Source organism: Mobula birostris, chromosome 32 (assembly GCF_030028105.1).
Source record: "Mobula birostris isolate sMobBir1 chromosome 32, sMobBir1.hap1, whole genome shotgun sequence".
Lineage (NCBI taxonomy): Eukaryota > Metazoa > Chordata > Chondrichthyes > Myliobatiformes > Myliobatidae > Mobula > Mobula birostris.
The window spans coordinates 22,403,593-22,430,557 of NC_092401.1; the positions used below are offsets into that span (position 1 = coordinate 22,403,593).

Sequence of the window (26,965 nt, forward strand, 5' to 3'; positions counted from 1 at the left end):
CAGTGGCTTAGGAGTTTGAGAAGATTTGGTCTGTTACCAAAGTCATTTGTAAATTTCTACAGATGTACGGTGGAGAGTGTTTTAACTGTGTTCATCACCATCCAGTATGGGGGTGGGGAAGCTATTGCACAGGATCAAAATAACTGCTGAAAGTTGTAAACTCAGTCAGCTCCAACGTGAGAAATGTCCTCCATAGTATCCATGACATCTTCTAGGAGTGACGACTCAAAAAGGTGGCATCAATTATAATGACCCCCAGGTCATGCCTTGTTCTCATTGCTACCATCAGGAAGGAGGTACAGAACCTGAAGGCAATCAATGAAGAATTCAGAAATAGCTTCCTCTTCTCTGACATCGCTTTCAGAATAGCCATTGAACCATGAAACAACAAATTTCATGATGTATGCTGGTGATATTAAACCTGATTCTGATTTGAAACATTGGCTGTTTAATCCCCTGCAAAGATGCTGCCCGATTTTCTCAATTCCTCCAGCATGCTTCGTGCCTTTGCTCAAGATCTCCAGCTTTCGCCGAATCTCTTGTGTTTACTTGTTCTCACTTGTTCTGTTATTGTGAACCTCCATCCTTGAGAGACAGATACGTTCATGTGGCTGCTAATTAATGAGTCCACCCTGCTCACACTGATCTATTCACTGGGACAGAGAGTGTGGACTTGGTGACTTGGAATGATGACTCTGGTGCACAGATCCTGAACAAGACCCCTATTGAATTGATGGTTGGGCCACAACCCCAAGATGCCCAACTTTACACAAGAGATTCTGCAAAAGCTGAAAATGCAGTCTAACACACACAAAATGCGGGAGGAACTCAGCATTTATGGAGGGGAATAAGGAGTTAATGTTTTGGGCTGACTTTCATCAGGACTCCTGCCTTTAGACGTTTTCAGGAAAAGAGTTTCATTTCCTTCTCCATTGTTGAGTCAGTGTGCTGGTGAGATTATACAGAGTATAAAATCCAGAGCTCACAGTGACAGCTGACACAAGAAAGGGTGAGGTGTGTAGAGAATGGGTCTCGGCAACATGAGCAGCTGCCTGCCTCTTCTGGGTAAGTGTTAATTCTGAAATATTTCTCTTTTTGGCCCTGGTCCGCTCTTTTCCCTCCCCTCTCCACTCTTCTCCCACCCTGCTCTCCCCTCCCCCTTAACTTTACTCATCATATTTCTGTTGCTTCTCCATTCCTTTCCATTTCCAATTCTACAATAGTACCCCCTTTTTTCAGCAGAGTTGCAAAAATCTATCCAACTTTGTCTTAAATATATTTACTGAGGTAATCTCCACTGCTTCATTGGGCAGAGAATTCCAAAGATTCACCACCCTCTGGGAAAAACCGCTCTCATCATCTCCGTCCTAAATCTACTCCCCCGAAACCTGAGGCTACGTACCCTAGTTTTAGTCCCACCTATAAGTGGAAACAACTTTACCTTATCTATCCTTTAATAATTTTATATGTTTCTAGGAGATATCCTCTCATTCTTCTGAATTCCAGTGAGCACAGACCCAGGCGATTTGATTGGATTCAAAGTTGACTTGAACATAGAAGACAGTAAGTAGTGGTAGAGGGGTGTTATTCTGACTGGAGGTCTGTGACCAGTGAATTCCACAGGGATCAAAGCTTGGACCTCAGTTGTTCGTGATATATAGAAATGACTTTAATGAAAACGTGGGTGAGTGGGTTAGTAAGTTCGCAGATCATTCAAAAAAAGATTGGTGTTGTCATGAATAGTGTAAAAGGTTGCCAAAGTTTACACCAGAATATAAATGAAATTTCAAATTCAAATCCAAATTAAATTTATTATCAATGTACATATATGTCAGCATAAACAACCCTGAGATTTATTTTCTTACGGACATTAACAGTAAAAACAAAGAAACACAACAGAATCAGTGGAAAAAACACACAGAAAACAAGATAGGTAAACGTTCAATGTGCAAAACCCAACAAATTGTTAATTGGTAGCAGATGGACAGGACGATGTCCGGTGCAGTTTAATCTGGCCAAGTGTGAGGCATTGCACTTTGACACATCAAATGTAAACGGACAGTACACAGTTAATGGCAGGACCCTTAACAATGCTGATATTCAGAAGGATCTTGGGGTCGAAGTCCATTGTTCCCTGAAAGAGTCTGCACAGGTTAATGGGGTGGTAAAGAAGGCAATTGGAGTGCTTCCCTTGCCTTTGAGGAATTGAGTTTAAGATTAAGGAAATTATAACAAGAAGTCCTTATTTGATAATCAAAATAATTTGACCTTGTGCTTTATTGTCTGCCAGTCAGTGCATGATATTTTTAACTTCATTCTGTAATCTGTTATTGTATTTCCTCCTGCACTGTTGTAATGAAATGATGTGTAGGGATGACATGCATAACAAAGTTTTTTGTTGGAACTCATTTAATGTGACATTAATAAATCAACTGATCAGTTTACCAGCTGTGTAAAGTTCTGGTTAGGCTGCAACTGGAGTATTGCATTCAGTTCTGGTCGCTCTAGTCTGGGAATGATATGAGGCTTTGGAGAGGGTGCTGAAGAGATTTGCCGTGCTGCTGCCTGGATTGGAGGGAGTGCGTGGTAGGGAGAGGTTGCACAAACTTTGGTTATTTTCTTTGGAGTGGCAAAGGCTGAGGGACAGACAGAAAAAGTTGACAAGGTTGGAAGGACATAGATAGAGCAGGGAGTTGGTATGTTTCTCCAGGGTTGAAATGTCTGATACAGGAGGGTGTGCTTTTAATGGGGAGGGGATGCTGTATTGAAATGAGATGTGCGAGCCAAGTTTTTAACACAAGGTAGGGGTTACCTGGAATGTAGTACGCACATGAATAAGCAGAGATGGATATGGACATTGTTTTGGCAGAAAGGAAGAGTTCAGTTTAGTTACTGGTTTCATTAGTTCAACAGTACACCGAAAGACCTGTTCTCTGGTCCTTGGCCAATTGAATCAGCCTAGGGTCCAGTAAGGGTGTTCTTGGCCCACCCTTTTGAGCATCTTCTCCTGGTTGAAGAGGGACAGGAAATCAGTAGACCAACCATCCGAGGATATTGAACCAGATCTCAGACAACAAACATCATCCTGAATGGACCAACATTGAATTCACGGTATTGTTCAGGGTAGATCACATGGGCCAGCGCATGGCCCAGGGGGTGAATGTTCTCTGGGCAAAGATGCTGCCATCTTTGCTGAGGGAGGAGACTAGACTTGAGCTTCTGAGGAAGTGAAAGTCAGCGGACCCAGGTTTAGTCTTGATCTCAGGTATTCTTTGTGAACTTTGTATGTTCTTCCTGTGAACACGAGGTTCCTCTGGGTGTTCCAGTTGCCTCTGACATCCCAAGGATATACAGGATTAATTATCACTGTAAGCTACCTCTTAGTGTAGGTAAAGAGTAAAATAACCAAAGGGGAGTTGATGGGCATCTGAGGGAGAAGGTTGCCAGGAAACAAGAAGGGAACAAGAAGGAAATAAGAAGGGAAATAGGACAGATGGGATTGCTCTGCTGGAGCTAGTGTGGGATGGATGGGCTGAATGGCTTCTGTCTGGCACACAAGTCAGTAACATGGCAATGAGCACCCAGTGTCATGAGAGGGACATCCACCCAGTCACATGGTTTTCCCAAGAGCTTGCTTCCAGAAAGCTCCAAGGATCTCGGTTCATTTTGTCCTGCCGTGGAGACTGACTTCTTGAAAGCTGACAATGGTCAGTTCCACCAATAATAGGGAGTATCTGAGCCAATGTTTGGATCGTCGTCCCACAAACTGTGTGTGGACCCTGGCTGGATTGATAGGGTGAGAACAGTTGGTTAAAGGTACGGGCCAAATCTCCTATTCCCTCTGGATCCTTAACTGGGGACAGAGAAGGAAAATGGTCAGAGATGGAGAACTAGCTATAATTATCATACTGACAAGGACAGGCTTGAAGGGTTGAATGGTCTCATCCTATCTTCTATGTTTCTATGTGCAGGAGGGGCTGTCATCGAGCATACCTTCATGATCCGGTGGTGAAGCCACCATTTCCCCACCAGTTAGAAGAGAGAGTCACAGAACAAAATTATCTGGGACCTTGCATATGAGTCTCAGTACATGATGAGCTGCAGGTCTGTTAGCGGACTCTTCAAACCCTAGTGCCTTTGTCCCGGGACAGGCTCTTTTACAGCTTGAGTCAGAGTCTCAGTCTGTGCCCATCTCCAGGAATTCCATCCCAGACCTCAGCCTCCAGTAGCTTTACTCTGTATATAACTCATGTTGTCTCTGCCCATGATATATTTTTGGGACAATGTGAAGGGAGCTTCATTCTGTACTTACCACATGATGTCCCTGCCTCAGATGTGCTTGTGCTACATTGCAGAGGGATATTTACCATGTATTTAACCCATGATATCCCTGCGCAGGATATGTGTTACTCTGTATTTAACCCATGTTGTCACTGCTCTGGAAGTATTTGATGGGATAGTGTTGAGCAGGGGTTCCTGACCCTTTTTTATGCCATGGAGCCTGACCTTTTACCGAAGGGTCCATGGACCCCAGTTGTGAACTCCTGCATTTTTAAATCTTTTTTATTAATTATAATTGAAAATTAACAGAGAAAAATACATCAAAATAATCAAGACAACATATCCATATGTAGAATAAGAGTCAAACTATCAACCAAACTGAACAATATATCAATAATAATAAAAAAAAACAAAATGTTAAAGCTATTTTTTTGGAAAAAAGAAAGAAAGAAAAAAGAACTCCAACTAACTAAAACAAAAAAAAAACCCTAATAACAAAAAAACGGGGGAAAAACCCATTTGGAGCACAAACCCAGAGCTATCATACAAGCTTCCATAAAAAAAGACATCAATCCACCAACCAAATCCATATACCCAAGCATCAGAAAAGGACCATCTTTATTAACTCAAATCAAATGATAATAACGGGCAAAAGAACCCCATCTTTTCTCGAAGTTGAATCTAGGATCAAAAGTTCGACTTCTAATTTTTTCCAAACTAAGACATAACATCATCTGAGAGAACCATTGTATCAAAGTGGGAGCAGAGGTATCTTTCCATTTTAATAAAATAGCCCTTCTAGCCAAAAATATGACAAATGCAATTACCTGTTGGTCTGATATAGAAATACCATAAATATATTGAGGAATTATACCAAACAAAACTGTCAACTTATTAGGTTGTAAATTGATTTTTAAAGCTTTAGAAATTGTAGAAAAAATAGATTTCCAAAACTGTTTCAATACACATGACAAAAACATATGTGTCATTGTAGCTATCTCAGTTTTACATCTATCACACTGACTATTTACATTAGGAAATATTTTAGAACTCCTGATATAGAGAGATACTTACATTGTATTTAACCCTCTCCTGCCCAGTCTCTCTGCATTTGCTTTGTGACACTGAGTGGATGAGCAAATCCCTGCCCTCATTTAGTTGGAGTCCCTGAGCATATCCATTTGATCCTTGATCTGAGTAAATGTCGGGGATGAATATTTTTCCAACTCTAACAATTGCTGGGTGAGTGGAATGTGTTGCCGGGATGGTGATTCAAAGTTCAAAGTACATTTATTATCAAAGTATGTACACATTATAGAACCTTCAGATTTATCTCCCAACAGGCAGCCACGAGACAAAGAAACCCAAAAACAAACCACACATATATAAAAATAAATAAAAAGACAACTGCCTAACACCCAATGTGCAGAGAATAAAAACCACATCATGCCCATAGAAAATAAAAGAATAAAATCACCCATAAAAAGAAGACAACATGCAATGAAAAACACACACCATGCAGACAGTAACCACAGCAAATAGCGTTTCTGAACTGAAGTCCGTAGGAGAGTCCCAGAGTCCAGCGCAGAGTCGAGTAAACGTAATGGGGCAACGATCAGAACCAGCTCACACCTCACCTCAGTCCTGACCTTTTCAATCTGTCCGGTGCTGAACTCTCCATCCAAACAATGGGTTCTGCCTCATGGATACACCGACTTCGCCTGCTTGATTCAGCCTGTAAATCTCCGTCCGCACATTGCGTTCAGTCGTGTCGATACCGTCTGGTGCCTGGATCCATGGCTTCAATTCAGCCTATTCCCAACCTTCCACACTCTTCCACTGTCTTGTTGCCTCTCCTCAGTTCTGCCATGTCGAATTGCCTCCAAATTCAAAGGGAAGTTACAGACAATTACTTGTGATTTTTGTAGAACATGTCATCATGTACTACCTTGGAATTCATTTTCTTGCAGGCATTTTCTGGAACATAATCAAATGCAATAGAATTTATGAAAAACTATAAATATATATAGTTATATATAAATAGATAACTATAAATACAAATGTGCTACGAGTCTATGGTGGCCAGTGCTATCACGTTTGCTGTTGTGTGCTGGGGCAGCAGGCTGAGGGTAGCAGACACCAACAGAATCAACAAACTCATTCGTAAGGCCAGTGACGTTGTGGGGATGGAACTGGACTCTCTGACGGTGGTGTCTGAAAAGAGAATGCTGTCCAAGTTGAATGGCATCTTGGACAATGTCTCCCATCCACTACAGAATGTACTGGGTGGGCACAGGAGTACATTCATCCAGAGACTCATTCCATCGAGATGCAACACAGAGCGTCATAGGAAGTCATTCCTGCCTGTGGCCATCAAACTTTACAACTCCTCCCTTGGAGGGTCAGACACCCTGAGCCAATAGGCTGGTCCTGGACTTAGTTCCTGGCATAATTTACGTATTACTGTTTAACTATTTATGGTTTTATTACTATTTATTATTTATGGTGCAACTGTAATGAAAACCAATTTCCCCTGGGATCAATAAAATATGACTATGACTATGACAAGTCTCGGGACAGCCAGCAACCTTGGCTGGCTACAGAAACAGCCGAATCCATATCTAGTTCGGAGTGGCTATAACAAAGGATGACTAAGAATTGAGTGCAAAAGAATTCAAATCATGCAAATAATAAAGAAGTAAATATTAAATACGGAGAACATGAGCCGTAGAGTTCTTGAAAGTGAGTCCATAGATTGTGGAATCAGTTCATCGTTGAGGAGACTGAAGTTATCCATGGTAGTTCAGGAGCCTGATGGTTGTTGGGTAATAACTGTTCCTGAACCTGGTGTTGTGCGACCTAAGGCTCCTGTATCTCACCATCCAGGACTTGCCCTCTTCTCAATAGTCCCATCAACAAAGCAGTACAGAGCCTGAAGACCCACACTCAATGTTTTCCAAACAGCCGCCATCAGTCCAGTCACCAGATTTCTGAAATGTCCATGAACTCATGAATACTATCTCATAACACCTTGTTTAGTTAATTTTTATAATTTAAGTGTTCAAAGTAAATATATTATCAAAGTAGGTATATATTACCATGTGCCACCCCTGAGATTTATTTTATGAAGACATTTACAAGAAAATAAAGAAATACAGTAAAATTTACATAAAACTCTACATAAACAAAGACTAACAAACAACCAATGTGCAAAAGAGTGTAAACTTGGTTCTCACGCCACCAGATTCAGAAACAGTCATTACCTTACAACCATCAGCCTCCTGAACCAGTGTAGATAACTTCAACAGGTGATGTGGAGTCACGTGAGCTTTGGAGACCAGTGTCAGAAGTCAATACCAGTGGCTGGATTTTGGTCACTGAGAACAAAGCACAGACACTCCTGTGTTCAACGGCATCAATCCAAAGGCTGGTTTTGCCCATCTCAGGAGGTGGGGCTATTAACTCTCTCTCCATCCCACAGATGTCATCAGCCCTGGCTACGTTCAGTATTGGGGTGTTGTGTTCCAGGAGGGAAGGAGTAAAACTGACAGAACCAAAGTCTAACTGCTTCATTTTCAATCCTCTAGTTCTCAGGTAACAACCTTGTAAATCTCCTCTGCACCTTTTCTATGGTCTCCACATCCTTCCTGTAGTGAGGCAACCAGAGCTGAACACAGTACTCCATATGGGGTCTGACCAGGGTCCTAGATAGCTGCAACATTACCTCTCGGCTCCGAAACTCAATCCATGGTTGATGAATGCACCGTATGCCTTCTTAACCATAGAGTCAACCTGTGCAGCAGCTTTGGGTGTCCTATGGACTCGGACCCCAAGATCCCTCTGATCCTCCACACTGCCAAGAGTCTTACCATTAATACTATATTCTGCCATCCTATTTGATCTATCAAAATGAACCACCTCACACTTATAGAAAGTAGGTGCAGGAGTAGGCCATTCGTCCCTTCGAGCCTGCACTGCTATTCAGTATGATCATGGCTGATCATCCAACTCAGAACCCTGTACTAGCCTTCCCCCCATACCCCATGATCCCTTTAGCCACAAGGGCCATATCTAACTCCCTCTTAAATATAGCCAATGAACTGGCCTCAACTGTTTCCTGTGGCAGAGAATTCCACAGATTCACCACTCTCTGTGTGAAGAGGTTTTTCCTAATCTCGGTCCTAAAAGGTTTCCCCTTTATCCTCAAACTGTGACCCCTCGTTCTGGACTTCCCCAACATAGGGAACAATCTTCCTGCATCTAGCCTGTCCAATCTTTTTGGGATTTTATATGTTTCAATAAGATCCCCCCTCAATCTTCTAACTTCTGGCTTGAACACCATCTGCCACGTCTCAGCCCAGTTTTGCATCCTATCGAAGTCCCACTATAACCTCTGACAGCCCTCCACACTATCCACAACACTTCCAACCTTTGTGTCATCAGCAAATTTACTAACCTAACCCTCCACTTCCTCATCCAGGTCATTTATAAAAATCATGAAGAGTGGGGGTCCCAGAACAGATCCCTGAGGCACATCACTGGTCACCAGCCTCCATGTAGAATATGACTCATCTACAACCACTTTTTGCCTTCTGTGGGCAAGCCAATTCTGGATCCAGTTCACACCTTTCAGATCCTTTCTGATACCATCAAAATAGCCTTTGACCAATTTAGAATCTCAATCCCAGACCAGAACTTTCCTTCTCCATTATTGTCTTGAAACTAATGGCATTGTGATCACTTGAAGCAAAGTGTTCCTCGACACAATCTACTGTCACCTGTTCTGTCCCATTCCCTCATAAAAGATCTAGCATTGCACTCCCACTAGTTAGGACTATGTATTGATGAAGGAGACTCTCCTGGCTACATTTGACAAACTCTATCCCATGCTGCCTGGCATCTCTACTGTCCTAACTGAGCAGATGTAAAGCAAGGAAGGGAGAAAAAGCTTCACCTGGAGCTTTTTTTGCCTTCTCTTTCTGAAGACTCTTTTCACTGAACCCTTGATGAGCTAAAGCCTCACCACTCGGACTCTATCCACTCAGACTATGGCCACTGCACTTTGCCCTGCCTTCCTCGAATTTACACTTGCTCATCAATCCCAAACACCCACTGGTCACTGGCCAGATATCAAATAAGCTGCTACAATCCTGTGCTGCCTTTTTTCACTCAAACATTGGACCTGAATGAAATCCCTTCCTCGGAAACGTCTGACATCCAGACAGGTTGCTGGTGAGAGATCAAGGACACGGGGGTTTCCATACTAGGCTGTGATGCTGCCAGCCAATATTCTCCCCACTACCCATCTGTATGTAAGAGGTTTCTTCTTTTATGTTACTGCTGAGGCTAATCAAAATGGCTTCTTTGTTTTGTTAACTGCTGAGAAAGTTCTCTCTCTAGCAGCTTGTTTGGATTATATTACTGATAATGAGGATTGTATTCATTTGCTAATCAATTGGGATAGATGTTATTCTTTCTTGTGTCTGTAAGTTATTGTTTTCGTGGGCTTTGAAGCAGAAGGCGGATGGGGACAGAGAGAGGAGACATGATGCTGTAAACTGGGTGACGGGATGGACCCCGAGACTCAGGTTTTTGGGGAGGAGAACCAAAGAGGACTGGATATGCTGGACGTGCCCTGGTCGACCACTGTGGTTGGTCCCAGGCGGCAAGTCGAGGGGGTCGGAGGGGATCGAATGGTGGAAAGAAGACTCCGTTAATTGAGCTCCAACTGTTGAGCACGAAGTGGTTGAACTTTGATAAGTTTGGCGCCTTTTACTTTCCTTTTATATTTTCTCTCTATTTATTATATAGTTCCAGTTAAATCTATAAAATGTAATCATTTAATCATATATGGTGTATTGTCTGTTATTTGGCAGGGTGGGGTATGTCACACAGCATCCACACAAACTTGATTACCCAGTTTGGCAGGGCCGAAGTCTGCTCCCCCTGGACGAAAGTGAGCTGAGTGAGCCTGAGGCTTACCAGGGGGCTACATGTAGAAGTTTGTCAAAGTTCGAGAGTGTTGACTCAGTGGTTGTATTTGTTACCACAGGTATCTGTGGAGGCCAAGTCATTGTGTGTATTTGTTAGATTGTTAAGTTCTTGATTGCTCAAGGTTATTAAGGGTTGTGGGGAGAAGGTGGAAGAATGAACTTAAAAATCAAGTCATTATTGAATTGCAGAGCAGACTCAATGGGCCAAATGACTGAATTCTGCTCTTACATCCGATGGTTTATACAGTTGCACCCCTTGGATAAACCTCTTTACCTATCAATTGAACAACATGTGGAAACCCTCTCCGAGTTGGGGTGAATGGAATTGAAGAATTTAGAGGAAAGATGGATATAGGAACAGAATGATGAACTCATAGTGGGAGCGGATTTTCGGAAAGAGAAACATCGCCACAGGCTCGACAGTCTGTTTCTCTGTATGCATTTTGTTTAACCAGATGGAAACCTGTACAGGTTCTTACAATATTTCTAAGATAGACATTTTTACAAGAAGACAATGTTACAGCAGCTACAATAAGGTCTGAAAATCATAAAAGAAAAACTCCTTCCATTACCTGCAGGTTGGTGAGCATTCATGTATTGGAATTAATGGCAAATAGCACTGCAGTACCAATAAAGCTCAGTTGGGGGCGCCAGTTAGCCACATAGACACAAGAGATACTGCACCATGCTGGAGATCGAGAGTGATACACACAATGTGCTGGAGGAGATCATCAGATCAGGCAGCATCTATGCATGGGAATAAACAGTTGACGTTTTGGGCTGAGCTTTCATCAAGACTGGAAAGGAAGGGAACAGAATTCAGAATAAGAAGGTGGGAGGAGGGGAGGAAGTTGTAAAAGGTGGCAGGTGATAGTTAAAATTTTGCAGTAAAACTTACTGTCAGAGTACATACATGACACCACATACAACCCCGAGATTATTTTTCCTGTGGGCATACTTAGAAACTAGGAGAGGGGAAGGGGTGAAGGAAAGAGCTAAAAGTTGATTGGCAGAAGAACTGAAGGGGCAATCTGATAGGAGGGGACAGAAGACGATGGAGGAAAGGGAAGGGGAAAGGACCACCAGAGGGAGGAGATCGACAGCTAAGGAGATGAGGTGAGAGAGGGAATTGGAAATGGATAATGGTGAAAGAGAGGGGGAAGCAGTTGCCTGAAGTCTGAGAGATTGATGTTCATGCCATCAGGTTGGAGGCTACCCAAACAGAATATAAGGTGTTGCTCCTCCAACCTGAGTGTGGCCTCATTGTGGCAGTGGAGGAAGCCATGGACTGACATGCTGGAATGGGAATGGGGAGTAGAATTGAAATGGATGGTGACTGCTTCGACACATTTTCTGTTGCACAATGCATCAAAGTCCAGTTTATTGTCATGTGTACAATTCATGTATGGACAGTGCAATGAATAAACTTACTTGCAATAATATCACAGGCACATTGCATCAGTTACACAACACTCACAAGAGAATCATAAATTAACATTAATTATCAAACTATGCAAGAAAGAAAAGAAACAGGGTCAGGTTTATAATCACTCACATGCTGTGAAATTTGTTGTTTAGGGTAGCATATCATGCATTACATTAAACAATTATAATATGTTATAATTAGAAGTTTAGAGAAAATGTTTACAGCAGTGCTAAGGAGTCATAGTGTTGTCATGGTGAGGGAGTGATTAAGGTTTTGCCAGTAAGTTCATGAACTGAATGATCAAAAAAGTCAAAAGTAAATTTATTATTAAAGTATGTGTATGTTACCATACACTACCCTGAGGTTCACTTTTACGGGCTTTGCAGGAACATAAGTACAATAGAATTTATTTAAAAAATTATACTTAAACATAGACTAACCAACAACCAATGTGCTAAAGAGGATAAATTGTACTAATAAAAATAAATAATACCGAGAACACGAGTTGTTGAGTTCTTAAAAGTGGGTCTGTAGGTTGTGGAATCTTTTCAGAGTTGAGGTGAGTGAAGTTATCCACACCAAATCAGGAGCCTGATAGTTGTAGGGGTAATAACTGTTCTTGAACCTGATGGTGTGGGACTTATGACTGCTGTACTTTTTGCATGATGTAGTAGCAAGAAGAGAGCCTAGCTGGGATGGTGGGGGTCCTTGTTGATGGCTGCTGCTTTCTTGTGGCAGAATTCCATGTAAATGTACTCCACGGTGGTGAGATCTTTACATCTGATGGACTGGGCGAGATCTACCAGCTTCTGCCAAGGGGAGGTAACAAACTCAAAGTCCATGTAGACAGTTCCTGAGGTAAGGATCAAACCTGGATTACTGGAGATATGAGGCAGAAGCTCTACCAGTTACAGTAACGTGTGATTTCGGGGGACAGTCAACACTGGGAGCCACTTGTCTCACAGAGAAAGGGTGATCCAAAAAGCATTTTAAAATGGATGAACGTTACAGCTGTGTAAGCCATGAAGAATATCAAATTCTGCTGATCTGATAATGTCTTTATCTCAGTTTTGGTTTCTCCCGTTCAAACCTGTTCTCACAGTGTGGAACACAGGAGCCTGTGGAATTTCAATTCCCACCTCCCAGTTCAAGCCCAATGAACAATCCTGTCCCAGTTCTGATCAGCTGGGTCAGAAGAGGAGAAGAATAAGGAGCAGGCACAGGACATCTGACCCTTCAGATCTGCTCCTCCGTTCATCCACATCATGGCTCATCCTCTACTTTCACACTATTTCTGTTGGGACCGATAGTAACATCCTCCAAGAGGACCACAACCTGGTTGTGGTTTGGAGACTCGTGTGCCTCAATGATTCTGAGAGCAATGTTGGGTGGAGTCAGGACATTTTGCTCGTGGGGCTACCCATGCTGAACAGGTCAAAGGGCAGAGGCCAGATGAAGAGTTGTTTCACCGGTTCTCCATGTTCGGGGGTTAAGCTCTGGACTAACCACCCTGACTGGTAAGAAAACAATTGTTACAGAAACAGCAATGAAGAAGCCTTCTACACAGACAGACGGAGGAATTTCACTGCTGCCCTAAATGCCAGTGGTGTAATGGGCAGAAAGTATTATAGGATCAGTACAGCACGGGCCATTCAGCCAACAATGTTGTACTGAACTGATAAACTAGAGAAATGCCTAACTAACCTAATCCCTTCTTCTATTTATTATTATTGAGATACAGCGTGGAATGAACCAATCCGGCCCTTCGAGCTGCACTGCCCAGCAATTCCCCAATTTAATCTGAGCCCAATCACACAAAAATTTACAATGACCAACTAACCCACCAACTGGTACGTGTTTGGACTGTGGGAGGAAACTGGAGCACCAGGAGGAAATGAACGTGTTCATGGGATGAATGTACAAACCCCTTACAGGCAGCAGCGGGAATTGAACCTGGGTCACCTGTACTGAAAAGTGTTGTGCGAACCACTACACTACTGTGCGTACACAACGTCCATATCCCTCCATCCTCGGCACATTCATATGCCTATTTAAGAGCTTCTGAAACACCTCTATCATACAGTATATGCCTCCACCACCACCCCAGCATCACCCACAACTCTCTGTGTAAAATAACTTTTCCCATATATCTCCTCTGAACTTACCCCATCATCATGCAGGCTCTCTGGCAATAAGAATTAGTAAGTTTCAATGAGATCCCTACAATTTCTCGAAGCCCTAAAGAACACTGCTCTAATCTATTTAAAGCAACACACACAAAATGCTGGAGGAACTTAGCAGACCAGCCAGAATCATCAGGACGAGAAACAAAGGCAGGAAGTCAGAATAAGAAGTTGGGGGGGAGGGGAAGGTCTCAGCCCAAAACGTCAACTGTTTACTCATTTCCAGAGATGCTGCCGGGCCTGCTGAGTTCCTCCAGCATTTTGTGTGTGTTGCTTGGGATTTCCAGCAACTGCAGATTTCTTTTATTCAGAATCAGAATTAGGTTTAATATCACTGATCTATGTCATGCAATTTGTTGTTTTTCAGCAGCATTATATTACATTACATTGAAAACTGTAAATTACAATAATAAATCTGAACAAAGATACTGAGGTGGTGTTCATGGATTGTTTGATTGTCTGTTCAGAAATTCAATGTGGAGAGGATGAAGCTGTTCCTGGGTGATACGGTTCCTAATGACAAATGCCACCTTCTTGAGGCATCATCTTTTGAAGTTGTCCTCGATACCGGGGAGGATAGTGCTCATCGCCCGGTAGCACATACATCGAGAGTGGTGAAATGCTTTGAGTGGTTTGTCATGACTCGACTGAACTCCTGCTTCAGCAAGAAGCTGGACCCATTGAAATTTACCTATCGCCACAATAGGTCAACAGTAGACACAATCTCAATGGCTCTCCACACGGCTTTGCACCACCTGGGCAACACAAACACCAATGTCAAGATGCTGTTCATTGACTATAGCTCAGCATTATATGCCGTCATTCCCACAATCCTAATTGAGAAGATACAGAACCTGGACCTCTGTACCTCCCTCTGCAACTGAATCCTCGACTTCCTAACTGGAAGACTGCAATCTGTGAGGATTGGCGATAACATCTCCTCCTTGCTGGCAATCAACACTGGTGCATCTCAGGGAAGTGTGCTTAGCCCACTGCTCTACTCTCTATATTCATATGACTGTGTGGCTAGGCATAGCTCAAATACAATTTATAAGTTTGTTGATGATACAACCATTGTTGGTAGAATCTCAGGTGGTGACGAGAGGGGTTGATAAATGCCAACTAGTGGAATGGTGCCACAGCAACAACCTGGCACTCAACATCAGTAAGATGACAGAACCGATTGTGGACTTCAGGAAGGGCAAGACAAAGGAACACATACCAATCCCCATAAAGGGATCAGAAGTGGAAAATGTGAGCAGTTTCAAATTCCTGGGTGTCAAGATCTCTGAGGATCTAACCTGGTCCCAATATATTGAAATAGTTATAAAGAAGGCAAGACAGCAGCTATACTTCATTAGGAGTTTGAAGAGATTCGGCATGTCAACAAATACACTGAAAATCTTCCATAGATGTACTGTGGAGAGCATTCTGGTTTGGTGGGGGGTGGGCTACTGCACAAGACCGATAGAAGCTGCAGAAGGTTGTAAATTTAGTCAGTTCCATCTTGGGTACTAGCCTACAAAGTACCCAGGACATCTTCAAGATGCGGTGTCTCAGAAAGGCAGCGGCCATTATTAAGTACCTCTAGCACCTAGAGCATGCCCTTTTCTCACTGTTACTCTCAGGTAGGAGATACAGAAGCCTGGAGGCACACAAACAGCAATTCAGGAACGGCTTCTTCCCCACTCCCTCACTTTTTAAAATATATAGTATTTCTGTTTTTTTCACTTTTTAAGCTATTCAACATATGTATACCATAATTCATTTACTTATTATTATTTTTTATTTTAGTTATTATTTTTTCTCTTCTATATTATGCACAGTGTCTTTCTGTCTGCCTTTAGTTTCTTCCTTTCCCGACTTAAACTTTGAAATTTTATTTTTATTCAGTCGGATCTTTCAAAGTGTTATTTATAACTATGGCTACCTTATCTAAAAAAACTGACAAAGCTTCTGAAGAGCCAGCCTGGGTTAATAGAGTAGAGAGTCAAATGAGCTCTATTGTCGCTGAATTAACTCAACTAAAAGAAAAGCTTCTTTCTTTGGAGGGAAAAATTGATTTTTGAGCTCGGATCTTAAAGAAGTAACCCGTAATGCGGCTGACATTTCTTCTTGTTTGGAAAAAGCACAACGTCGGATTGTCGATTTGGATTCTCATTCTCGTCGTTATAATATTCGAATTATTGGATTGAAAGAGAAATCAGAATCTGCCGACATACTGGACTACTTTGCTAAAATGTTTCAATCTCTATTTCCTGAGGCGTTTTCACAATTGCCCGACATCAAGGTAGCTCATAGAGTTGGAACTCCAAAAAAAGGTAAAGACAGGCATGTTATTGTGCGTTTCCTCCGCATTCGAGAGAAAGACCGTATTATTAAACTGGCAAGAAAACAAAGACTGTTTAAATTTCAAGGCTCTGAGATTCGTTTCTTTCAAGATTTTCCACGCGAAATTGTTCAATAACGCTCTGGATTCGCGACCGTAATGCTAATGGCCTTGCAAAAACAGATGTGTCCCTTTCTTCTCTATCCAGCTAAATTAAGGCTTTTCGCTAAAGACTCTGGGGTTCGTATCTTTGAAGATCCAGCCGATGCACTGCATTTTATTAATTCTCTCTCGGATGAGCCTAAAGCCTGAAGTTTAAAAGACTTCAATTATTCGATCGTTTTGCGATATAAGAAATGATGAGATCAGAAGAATTGAGAAGTACAGAAAGTCTTGGTATTAAAAAGTACATTTATCTTTGAGATAGACTGGTCTGGACGGTTTTAACTTCATAAGATATTTTATGGGATCTATTGGAAGATTGTAGAAATTTTAAACCATTTAGAATTTCTTTCTGTTTGCTATATATACAATTTAATTGTTTCTTTTTGCTTTGTATGGTTTTGTTAAGAACTTTTAACTACTATTCGGGTTTTTTTTACATTTTATAGATGTAAAAATTTAAAGATGGCGATGTTTTCTTTGTTGTGCAAATATTTCAAGAATTTGTTTTGGAAGTGCTTTTTCTCTTATCTAGTGTTATGGAAGTTACTTTCCAAATTGAAGGTCATTTCTGTTAACTTTTTTTTCTAACTTAATTGTAATGGGTTGTATGTCGATTGTAATGAGTCGTATATCCAGGAGAGGGAGACAAATTACTTTTTTATTTGTACCTTTTACTTAGGCAGGTGGAGTTCAGAATTGCTTCTATGCATTTCTTGGGGCTTGAGTCGATTATATCGACTTATTTCTGAGCTTTGTAGATTGGGTGGGTTTTTTTCCTTTTTTCTCATTTCTATTTTATATTCCCATTATGGAATTCTGGAGCATATACAAATTATTATCATTGTGTGTATTACCACCATTTAAATTTTTTCTATCCTGACATGCCTTTAATTGTTTTCTTTAGATATAAAGGTTCCTGATGTTAGTTAAACAGTTAAATGTTTTAAGTTAGAATGTCCGTGGTTGGAATCATCCTATTAAGCGTAAGAAAACATTTAAAATTATTAATCGATTCCAACCTGATATAATTTTTGTACAAGAGACACATGTCAGGTTATGTGATAACAATCGATTTTTTAAACTTTGGAAGGGCCCTCAGATTCACGAAAACTCTATAAGTAAGATTGGGGCGTTTCTATTTTTATTGATTCCAATATTCCCTTTAATCAGGAGGATATTATATCTGATATTAATGGTAGATTTTTGATTGTTAAAGGAACCATTTGCAATAAGAAAATGGTTTTGGTTAATATATATGGACCAAATACTGATGATCCTTCATTTTTTAAAAAATATTTTAGCTCTATTACCTGATTTAAATGAATATATGTTATTAATGGGTGGAGATTTTAATATTTGCTTAAGTCCCCCATTAGATAAATCATGATCTAGACATCAACTCCCTAATCGTTCTGCATCACTTATTAATTCTTTTTTAATTGATTATGGTTTAAGCGAAGTCTGGAGACACATGCATCCTGCTGATAGAGAATATTCCTTTTTTTCACATGTTCATAATAAATATTCGAGAATCGACTATTTCATAGCTGACCCTCGACTTTTACTTAATGTTCAGAAATGTGAATATGATGCATTTGTTATTTCTGATCATGCTCCTTTAAACCTAATATTTGATTTGAAAGATGTTGTTTCTACAAGACCACCTTGGCGTTTTCCAGAACAATTTGTTACAAAGTTCAGATGTTGTTGAGTTTATTGAAACTCAGATAAGAGTTTTTTTCTCTTTAATAATACAGGAAACATCTCAAAGTTAATAATTTGGGATACATTAAAAGCTTATTTACGTGGTCAGATTATTTCTTATTTAGCTGAATTGAAGAAACAGACAAAAATAGAATTAAATAAAACTGCTAAACAAATTAAAGAATTAGATAATCTCAACGCAATCTTTCCAAATGTTGAATTGTTTAAAAGAGTGGAACTACAATCACAATGTAATTTATTATTAACTTATCCTATTGGAGAATATTTGCTTAAATTAAAAAGTCAGTTTTATATTTTTGGGGATAAAAATAATAGGCTATTAGCTTCCCAATTGAGGGCTGCTAAAGCTAAAAGACAAATTTTAAAGATTCGTAAAGATAATGGGGATATAGTAAATAATTATGATGATATTAATAATATTTTCAGGATTTTTATTCTGATCTCTATTAATCTAAGTTTCCAGCAGATCCCTCTAAAATGCTCCAATTGTTGAGCATGAAATTCAGAAAGCTATATGGTCAATGCAATCCTGGACTCAATGGTTATTCAGTAGGATTTTACAAAAAAATTTGAAAAATTACTTTCTCCATATCTTTTGGAATTATTTCATGAATCTTTTGAGAAAGGCAATTTACCTTCTTTTTATGAAGTGTCTGTTTCTTTAATCCTTAAGAAAGATAAAGATCCTACTGCATGCTCATCTTATAGACCTATCTCACTATTAAATGTGGATGCTAAAATTCTTTCCAAGATAATGGCTAACCGTTTGGAAAATATTTTATCTAAAATTATCTCTATGGATCAAATAGGCTTCATTAGAGGCCGTTACTCTTTTTCTAATGTTCAGAGATTGATGAATATTATATATTCACCATTATCCAAAATACCTCAATGTGTTATTTCTCTGGATGCAGAAAAGGCATTTGATAGAGTTGAATGGACTTATTTGTTTAATGTATTAGAGAGATTTGGCTTTGGTAATAATTTTAATAAGTGGATTCAAATGATCTATAAGAACCCTATTGCTACCATCATTACTAATAATCTTAGGTCTCCCTTCTTTTTACTTTCACGAGGTACTCGATAAGGGTGTCCATTAAGTCCTTTATTATTTAATCTCGCATTGGAGCCTTTGGCTATAACAATTCGCGAAGCTAAAAATATTCATGGTATTTCTATAAATGGGACCATACATAAGATTTCTCTTTATGCAGATGATCTTTTGGTTTATATCTCGAATCCTGAAGAATCTATTCCTAATCTTTTGGAATTATTGAATGATTTCAGAAAATTTTCAGGATATAAACTTAAATAAAAGTGAATTCTTTCCTTTAAATGTTCCTGTTTTTATATATAAGGATATTCCATTTAGAATTGTGAAGTTTTAAAAAATATTTGGGTATTATCATTACAATAAAATATAAAGATCTTTATAAAGCTAATGTAGTTCCTTTATTGGACTGTATGAAACAATTATTTTCAAGATGGAATCCTCTTACACTTTCTTTAATAGGTCATATTCATGCCGTGAAAATGATGATTTTACCTAGATTTTTATATATTTTTCAAAATATACCTATTTTTTGATCAAATTGATTCTACTACTTCGTCCTTTATTTGGAATAATAACAAACCAAGAGTTAATAAGTTTCATTTACAAAAATCTAAAAAAAAGAGGGTGGACTCGTGCTACCTAATTTAAGATTGTATTATTGGGCTGTTAATATTCGACAGTTATGTTTTTGGTTATATTGGCTCAATAAGAACCAAAAACCAGCTTGGATTGATTTATAATTTAAAGCTATTAACCAATTTTATTTAACTTCATTATTAGGAGCTCCATTACCTTTACAACTTGCTAAAATCTCTAACTTAAATTTCTACCCTGTTATTAAATAGTCCTTACGGATTTGGTTTCAGTTTCACAACTTTTTAAATTTCAAACAATTTAAATTGTCTAGTCCTGTATTTCGAAATTGGCTATTTAAACCTTCAATTTAACGATCCCATTTTTCTTTTATGGAGAAATAAGGGGATTGGTTCCTTTGCAGATTTATTTACTGAAGGTCGACTGATGTCGTCTGAAGAGTTAATTAGTAAATATTCTCTCTCTTACACACATTTCTTGCAATATTTACAGGTCAGACATTTTTTACAAAAATATGTTTCTACATTTCCATATATGCGAGAATCTGATATGTTGGACACTATTTTGAATATGAATCCCTTAGTGAGAGGTTCCATTGGTAGAATTTATAATTTATTTTTACTACAAAAAGATAACCTCTCATTAAAGATTAAACAAGATTGGGAGAGAGAACTTAATATGACTTTTGTTAATGAAGACTGGTTGCGAGTTATGAAAATGGTTAATTCTTCTTCAATATGTGCCAATCTTTGTTTAATTCAGTTTAAAATTGTTCACTGCTATTATTTAACAAAGGGGAGGCTATCCGAAATATTCCCTAATATAGATAATTACTGTGATAGGTGCAAAAATGAAGTAGCTACTTTGTCACATATGTTCTGGTCATGTCCTTGGTTGTAATCTTTTTGGAAATCTTTATTTTCTACAATTTCTGAAGCTTTGAAAATTAATTTACAACCTAATACATTGACTGTTCTATCTGGAATAGTTCCGCATCATGTTCAGGGTATTTCATATTCAAACCAACATGTAATTGCATTTGTTACATTGTTGGCAAGAGCTATTTTATTGAAGTGGAAAGATACCTCTGCTCCTACACTAACTCAATGGTTTTCCCAAGTAATGTTATGTCTTAGTTTGGAAAAAATTAGAAGTAGAACTTTTGACCCCTGATTTGATTTTGAGAGAAGGTGGGGCTCTTTTGCTAAATATTATCATTTAATTTGAATCAATTTACACGGTTTCCTTCCAATTTTATATTATATAAATGTGGTTTGCTGGTTGTTGTTTTCTTTTTCTTTTTATATATATATAAATGATTGTAAGATGTATCACTCCGGGAGTTGGTTCCTAATATTTTTTTCCCTCTTTTTTGTTTTATAGTTAGTGGGGTTTTTTTTATTTAGCTGGGGTTCTCTTTTTTTCCTTCTTTTTCTTTTATATTTTTTTTTCATTAGCATATATATGTTTTTTTCAACTTTATTAATTATATATATACTAATTTGTTGGATTTCTGTATTTTATAGCTGTAGAAGATTATATTAATAAAAAGATTTAAAAATGAAAAAAATGACTATATCTTACAAAAATAAATAAATAGAGCAGAAGTGGAATAGTGAGGTAGAATTCATGAACCATTCATAAATCTGATGGTGGAGCAGAAGTAGCTATTCCTGAAATGATGGGTGTAGGGTTTCAGGCTCCTGTACCTCCTTCCTGATGGTAAAAATGAGAAAAGCACATGTCCCAGATGGTGAGGGTCCAAAATGATGGACTCTCCCTTATTAAAGCACCACGTCTTCAAAATGAAGACCCACACTGACATTTTAGGAAATGTTTCTTCTTCTCCACCAAATGATTTCTGAATGGTCTATGAATCCATGAACCATACCCCACTATTCCTCTCTTGTACTGCTGATTTATGGATTTATTATAACTGAAGGCCCAGAGAACAACAAAAAAACTCACCAAGATCCAGGTCCCAAAGGAGGTAGATTTTCACTTTGTGGTCTCCACCGTTTCCCATTCCACCAGAGCAGAGAGGATGGAGGGGGACCGTGGGTGGAGGAGGAATCTATGAATGACGAGGTTGGGGGAAAGCACCAGAGGTGCACCAGAGCAGATTAGAGCAACTTCAGTAGAAATGGGCCAGCAGCAATGTCCTCAACAAGCCACCTTCATCTTCAGTGGGGTTCACAATGGAAGGAAACAGTGGGCACTAATAACTGTTCCTATAAATCCCTGGAGTTCAACCTCAACTCAAAAAACAGAGGGAATATCCTTAGGACCAGGAGGCATTGACCTGGCCCAAAACAGGGTCTATGGGCTAACAGAGAGAGACTCCTTCTCCAATTCCCTGAGGTTCCAGTTCTACTGGACCTCATACAACAGATGTTGGTGGAATGATGGGGGAAGAGGAGAAGGGATTTGTGGTGGGATTTGCGAACCATTTCAGGGTCACCCCATAGATCCCTCCAGCCCCAGTCCCCGCCCCCAGGAGCTGTGCTGGTTGTGGGGAATATTTGGGCTGAAAGATGGCCTTGCTTGGAGACAGTGATCTTGTCTCTGAGGGCGGTGAAGGTGACAGCTGCTCTAATGGGCTGCCCCAAGAACACATCTCATGGGTCTTCAGGTCAGACCCCTGAAGTAACATCTCTAGCTCATGTTGCCACATCCATCTCTCTGGTACGACAGGGGTCATTCCTCTCACCATGTGATAATCCGTGTACAACCATCTTTCTACAGTTCAAAATCTCATACACATTTAATTATTACACAGTAGACTCTTAGTACAATAAGATTTACTTTTTTAAGATACTTCTATTTTATAAATTTTGATCAACAGTCGTGATTTTGAAGCATGAACAAATTCATAAATAAAGAGCTTTATTCCTACTAAAAATATCATATTTATTTCTTGTACATATGGTTTTTAAAGGGATGTAGCGCACTACACTGGCAGTGAGTTTCCAGTTATAAAGGCAGAAGAGGAGAGGCGTGATGCTTCTCTGGTGCTGAGTTACCCAATCACAGGCTACAATCGGAAACTCAAAGTGGTGTATGTGTGTGTGTGCCTGTACACGTGCATATGTCTGTTGGTGTGCATCCGTGCAAGCTTGTATGAGTGTGCGTGCCTGTGTGTTTCTGCTGCATATGTGCTTCAGGTCTGTGTGTGCGTGTTTGTCTTTTTTGTGTGTGTGTGTAAATTTCTGCTATACATGTACTTCAGGTCTGTGTAGTGAGTGCTTATGTATGAACATGAATTGTGCACATATCCAAGTTCTGTACCTATCTACTGCATGGGTTCTGTATCCGTTAGAGCAGGGGTGGCTAACCTTTTACATTCCATGTGTCAATTTTTTCATGCACGAGTTCAGATGCGCCATACAACTCTTGTACCCCTATTCAATTCTTGTAAAAATATGTTAATATAGACATATTTAGCATTTTACATGATATAAAATATAAAAACAAGATAAACATTACTTACCTTAATGAGACTTTTAAGAAAAGACGACAAAATATATTTGATTTCTTCCTATTCCTTAATCACATATTCTTTCCGAAACTCAGACCCAAGCACTAACTTCAGTTTTCCTTCTATTTCAGTCTGATGTTGTGTTTTATAGTATCCATTAAGATCATGTCTTCTATTATGTGAGAAAGTGTTTTCACAAACAATGCACAACGTTTTTCCTGACAGACCCACGATAAATAAGAACTCATTTTCCCACTGTTCATTGAATTCATGCTGACTATCACTTTCTGCTTTTTTTTTGCTCATTTCGTTTTGCACTGTGAAGGGTAACTGAATGTAAAAACAAGGCTTAAGTTTTGAAAAAGTACAAGATTGCAGATGTTCACAAAGGACGAACAAAGCACAACTCCGTAGCGCACGAGTGTCAATTGTAAACTGACTGGCAAAAACCTGCGACGCACCGCTGGTGCAGATGCCCGGCGCCTCAGGATCAAACATGTATTGAACAGTTATGGAACAACTGCAGAACAAAGTCCTTCTTTCTTTCTTTGACTCACTGAATATTTTTTAAAATTGAAAACAGATTAATGTGAAGGAAGATAACATTCGCGAAAAGATATGCACGAAATAATAAAATCGCTAAAAATAATTGCTAAGCTTTAGATTTATTCCCAGTAAAACCCATTTCTAGCTCTAAGCTACTTGAATTCCTGTTATAGTTTTTTTTTCTACAAATCGGTTTTTGGTTAATACATTTTGCATGAGTAGGCTTACTTTTTTATTATTATCACTGGGGTGCAATGCGCCACTTCTAATCATCCAATGCGCCACTTTTGCTGCATGAGCCATAGGTTGGCCGAGTCTGGTGTGCATTCTGTATTTGATCTTTATGTCAAAGCTGTACCGACACGACATGATAGGACAAGGTGAAGTTCAAATCTGGTATCTCACATTGACTTCAGGAAAGATCTCAACAATATTGGCACCAAAGTCATATATCTCATAAGGAACAACAATCAAAATAACAGGATATCTGCATAAAACTTGGAAGTGTAGCAACAATCTTGACATTTATTTATAATCACTCTCATCAAAACAGCAAATTTCACACATATTCTTATAATGACTCACTTTCATATGCACACACTTTTAGAATTCCAGTTAGATCGTGCCTTTTCACAAGCTCAGTACAAGCCAAGTAATTCTGCTGGTGTGACCACTCCTGCAAGGCAGCTTTCCATTCTTGGGAGTGGGTCTTGAACCCACAATCTTCAGAGCCAGATGCACAGCGAGAACGAAAGAGAATGAAAGAAAGAAACTCCGCTGAGTAGAATCTTGTCATTCGGTGTTGAATGCGTCTGTTTGTATTACTTTATAAGTCTAGATAAAACAAAATGAGATAGCTATTATTTGTCTTGGTCCAGGCAAAATCGAGTTAACCAACTTTAAAGAGGTAGAATTCATCTATTCACTGCCCTGGGGGTTCTGCCAGGAGAGTCAAAGCTCCTTGGGATTCATGGTCAGCAGGAGGACTTGAATGGGAATGAGAACCACAGTGTGTTCTTCACCCGTGTTGACCCACAATAGTCTGTTGGAAAGCTGGTGCCTTCTTGTGTGTGGTGGGCAGAGGATGGGGCAAGGCCAGGATATCTTGCAAAGACCCTGCAGACACCACTCCCAGCAAGGGGAGCAAACTGACTGGTTATTCAATCATCAGATCTCATGCAAAGGCAGAGGGCAGCAAAAGGCCAAGTGGAGGCAGAAACAATTTCACCATTTGCATGGATTAGAGTTTTGCTGTGTGGACTCGCTGTCCATTGTCAGGAACAGTCACCACCACCAATGTGGGACTTAAATTGGTGGGTTGGGAGGGTTGTGGGTCTTGAGCTGGGACCATGAGAGAATGTTGTAGGAATCCAGCAGTGTGTCAGGCCCACTATTGTCACCAAGTGATTCACAGTCATAGAGTTCCTTGTCAGGAACCATCATTATGGATCAGTCACAACATCTCCTCCTCACTGACAGTCAAGGATGTGTGCTGAGCTTATAGCTCCACTCTGTCCAGACTCCTGTGTGGCTCAGCCCTGCTCAAATACCATCTCTTTTATGAGGAGTTCGAGGAGATTCAAGAAAGCGTATCCATCTTTAAAGACCCTCGCCATCCGGGACATGCCTTCTTCTTGTTAGGGACGAGGTATAGGACACTTCTATCATCAGATTTCTGAACAGACCATGAACTCTATCCAGTTGCCTTTTGCACTATTTATTTTGTAACTCTGAGTAACGCTTATGGATTGCACAGTTCTGGGACCAGAAAACAAGTAATTTCACAACACATGTCAGTGATAATAAAACTGTGTTGTAGTGGAAAGAATTGTGAGGGCTAATAATAAATATAACCATATAACCATGTAACAATTACAGCATGGAAACAGGCCATTTTGGCCTTTCTAGTCCATGCTGAACTCTTACTCTCACCTAGTCCCACCAACCTGCACTCAGCCCATAACCCTCCATTCCTTTCCTGTCCATATATCTATCCAATTTAACTTTAAATGACAACATTGAACCTGCCTCAACCACTTCTGCTGGAAGCTCGTTCCACACAGCTACCACTCTGAGTAAAAGAATTCCCCCTCGTTACCCCTAAACTTTTGTCCTTAACTCTCAACTCATGCCCTCTTGTTTGAATCTTCCCCACTCTCAATGAAAAAAGCCTATCCATGTCAACTCTATCTATCCCCCTCATAATTTTAAACACCTCTATCAAGTCCCCCCTCAACCTTCTACGCTCCAAAGAATAAAGACCTAACTTGTTCAACCTTTCTCTGTAACTTAGGAGATGAAACCCAGGCAACATTTTAGTAAACCTCCTCTGTACTCTCTCAATTTTATTAACATCTTTCCTATAATTCGGTGACCAGAAATAGTGACGTGTACTGTTCTAATGTGGTAACAGGAAAATGCAGACTAAAGTAGAGACATCGAATACAGCAGCGATGACACCCAAGTTTCAGGGACTTCACTAATTATGCAGGAGCATTTACTCATTGTTGTGTCAGAAGATTGGATTTATTGCTATACCTGTGGTAATCATTTTATTCTGCAATCTGGAACTAGTCTGTTCCTCAATTAACTCTCCCTGTAGATGTCATTCTATTGTCAAAATGTAGTTTTACAGGTAACCTCATCAAATGAGAATGTAAAAGCTGTATCAAATTCTCAGTCAGCTAGTCTGGCGTACTGACCTCTACCTTGCCGAGGCACAGCGACAACTCGCGGATACCTCCTCTTATTTACCCCTCGATCGTGACCCCACTAAGGAGCACCAGGCCATTTTCTCCCACACCATCACCGACTTTATCCGCTCAGGGGATCTCCCATCCACTGCTACCAACCTTATAGTTCCCTCACCTCGCACTTCCCGTTTCTACCTCCGACCCAAGATCCACAAACCTGCCTGGCCTGGCCAACCTATTGTCTCAGCTTGCTCCTGCCCCACCGAACTCGTTTCTGCATACCTCGACACGGTTTTATCCCCCCTTGCTCAATCTCTTCCTACCTATGTTCGTGACACTTCTCACGCTGTTAAACTTTTCGATGATTTTAAGTTCCCTGGCCCCCACTGCTTTATTTTCACTATGGATGTCCAGTCCCTATACACTTCCATCCCCCATCAAGAAGGTCTCAAAGCTCTCCGCTTCTTTTTGGATTCCAGACGTAATCAGTTCCCCTCT

At 40.0% G+C, this 26,965-nt stretch overlaps 1 protein-coding gene and 1 long non-coding RNA gene across 4 annotated transcripts in view; one reads left to right on the forward strand and one right to left on the reverse strand.

The window, feature by feature from the left end:
* The first annotated feature begins 995 nt into the window (after positions 1-995).
* Positions 996-10,127, forward strand: LOC140191229 (uncharacterized). 3 transcript variants are annotated; one of them, XR_011883797.1, is made up of 4 exons: positions 996-1,065; positions 1,477-1,563; positions 7,763-7,875; positions 9,772-10,127. It is a non-coding gene; the product is annotated as an uncharacterized lncRNA (long non-coding RNA). The 3 variants fall into 3 exon arrangements; XR_011883796.1 differs by having other exon boundaries at positions 9,796-10,126; XR_011883798.1 differs by having other exon boundaries at positions 9,799-10,126.
* Positions 10,128-24,221: 14,094 nt separating this feature from the next.
* Positions 24,222-26,965, reverse strand: part of LOC140191227 (uncharacterized) — a 129,005-nt gene continuing 126,261 nt past the window's right edge. Inside the window, exon 32 of the mRNA XM_072248416.1 lies at positions 24,222-24,608. Within this exon, the coding sequence (XP_072104517.1) occupies positions 24,567-24,608 (42 nt within the window). The 3' untranslated portion in view covers positions 24,222-24,566. The remainder of the gene's footprint in view (positions 24,609-26,965) is intronic.